Genomic DNA, 2,463 nt, shown 5'->3' on the forward strand with positions numbered 1-2,463 from the left:
GAGGGAGGAGAGGTATGCCCCCAGACTTGAGGCCATTAAGTCGCCTGTCTTTTTGTGGGGACTGGGTTTCTCTGTGTAGCCCTGGCTGTCCTGGCATCTCTCTCCTCAGACGCTGCTCCTGGGACAGGACGTTTCTCCTCTAAAGCACATTACTCCTTTTCACTTACAGTGAGCTAACAGGAAAATTTAAGGCAGTACTGACTCAGCCATTGACAACACGGACTCAACACATGCCTAGTTCAAAACAGCATTGTTTCTAACTCTAGTACCAAGAAAAAAACCACAACAGATGTATTTTCGGGTATAAAAAAGGTCTTTATGTTTTAATTCAGGTAGTAAGAAAGCAAAGTCCCCTTGTCCATCCTCTCAAAAGAAGCAGTTTATCATACATTGGAGCCAACGGCTGGCCTGCACAGGGTCCATCCCTTAGAAGACCACAGCTCCAGGTAATCCAGCTTAAGTCCTTTCCAACTTGCGAGTAAGGCTTTCAAAATTTTCCACCTGGATGGTGGCTGCAAAGGCCCTTTAAATCGTCCCAACACAGCTGTCCAGTGCTCTGGTTCTGTGCGCGCTACCTCCCACTCTCGTTTCTCGGCTCAGCTAAGCCAGGCGAGCAAGAGCTCCGGTCCTACTGGGAGAGAAGGACGACAGTAGTCTTCCGCATCGTGATTGCTCAGGTTTTCCGATCAGGACGGGGCGGCGGCGCCCCTCCGGCGGGCAGCCCGCACCAAGCACTGCTGCAGCACTGGGTAGAGGCGCTGGCAGCCTTCCAGGCCCAGGCGCACCGCATCCGTCCAACTCTCCGTCTGGCCGCCTTCCCCGCTGCCCAGCAACCCGGCCACCTGATTGAGCACCGGCATGAGCGCCACCGTGAGGCCGGCTGCAGAGTGCTCCTCCTCGAGCCGCGTGGGGTCCAGCAGCCAGGTGGGCGGGGGTCCCGGGGCGAGGCTCAGGCCGCAGCCCACTACCAGATCATACATCTCCACTCCCGCGTCGGCCAGGGCGAGCGCGGCGGCCGTGAGCGCCGCGGCCAGCGCAGAGCCGCCGTCCTCCAGCAGCAGCGCCGACACCTCGAGTTGGGCGCGAGGGTAGCGCCCCAGGCGCACCGCGGGCTCCAGAGCCTCCTGCAGCGCCAGACCCAGCTCGCGCTCCTCGCCGCCGCCCTGGGGCGCGCGACGCCGGCGACCGGCGAAGGGCGCGCGGCGGAAGTCACAGAGCAAGCGGCCCCGGAGCGCGGCCGGGGCCTCGCCGCCCGCTCCCGCAGGGCCGCCGCCGCGCTCGCCGCCCTCGGCCTGCCGCGGTCCCGACACGGCGCACAGCACCTTGGTGCCTCCCGCCTCCAGGTAGGCCGAGCCCTTGGCCTGGCTCAGCAGCCCGGCGCGCGCGTACACCGGCCGTAGCCGCGTCGGGTCGCGGGCAGCAGGCGTCTCGTCTTCGTCGGCCGCATACAGCTGCGGCGGCTGGGACTCCTCCGGCCCGCGGATGCGGCGGTGGTCTCCCGGCATGGCGGCTACCGGCGTACGAACCACTTCCGCCTGCTGAGCTACCTTGCGCACCGGCACTTCCGTCCACTTAAACATGCGCGCCCGCGCGAAGCCTATCGGGAGAGCGGTGGGTGGCCGCACTGCCTCCTAGCGGAGTGGAGGAGGTACGAGGAGGTACAGCTGGACTTGGCCCTATGCTAGGACCCGGGCTGGTTTTATGGCTCTAAGCTGTTAAGGTTATTCCTTGAATTTTGCATTCAGACTGTTTTACAAACTTGCCCAAGGTGAGGACTTTTTGCTCACTCCTGTACTCAATCCCCAGCTTGCTTCAACACTTGTTTAATAAATTGATGGAAATCTCTCTTCCTACACTGAATATATACATATATATGTGGTTGTGTGTATATGTGTGTGTGTATGTATTTATATATGCATATATACATACATATATTTCTAACACTCTGAGGAACTTGCATAAGCAGGGAGTATCTCTACCTCCCACACACTACTTCTTCCAGACCCTGCTGTTTGTAGACTCAGACAAATTGCATTTTATGACCAGGTCAGGGCCTTGACTACTTTAAGTTAAGAAGCAGGGATACGACAGTTACTAGGAGACACCTCCACGCTTATGCTTCCTATATTAGTCATCTGACCTCATATCAACAACTTCAAAGGGAGGCAGAGAAGGGACATACATGGCCCAAGTCATTAAGAGGTTGTCCCAATAGACTGAGAAAGGTGCTTCCCCACTTGAAGAACTTCAGTAGAAATTTCCCCTACTCTATTGAATGCCTCAATTTCAGCCCATCCATTCTGCCTCTGCCTCTGCCATCCTAGGGGCCACTCCTAAAGTTCAGGGATCTAGGGATGTGTTCTGTGATAGCTTCAATCAGAAACCAGCTGGAACCGCAGCCTGTATTCTGCAGGTATACAGGGAGCCAGGGTCCACCACAGGAGAAAAAGTAGAATGCATGCA

The 2,463-nt window shown here is 57.3% G+C and overlaps 1 protein-coding gene across 1 annotated transcript; it reads right to left on the reverse strand.

Annotated features, from left to right (window-relative positions):
* Window positions 1-448: 448 nt before the first annotated feature.
* Exosc6 (exosome component 6) lies at window positions 449-1,626 on the reverse strand. The gene has a single exon (XM_059262560.1). The coding sequence runs from the start codon at window positions 1,578-1,580 to the stop codon at window positions 687-689; it is 894 nt and encodes a 297-aa protein (XP_059118543.1). The 5' UTR covers window positions 1,581-1,626; the 3' UTR covers window positions 449-686.
* Window positions 1,627-2,463: the final 837 nt, after the last annotated feature.

This window comes from Peromyscus eremicus, chromosome 5 (assembly GCF_949786415.1).
Source record: "Peromyscus eremicus chromosome 5, PerEre_H2_v1, whole genome shotgun sequence".
In the NCBI taxonomy this organism is placed as follows: Eukaryota; Metazoa; Chordata; class Mammalia; order Rodentia; family Cricetidae; genus Peromyscus; species Peromyscus eremicus.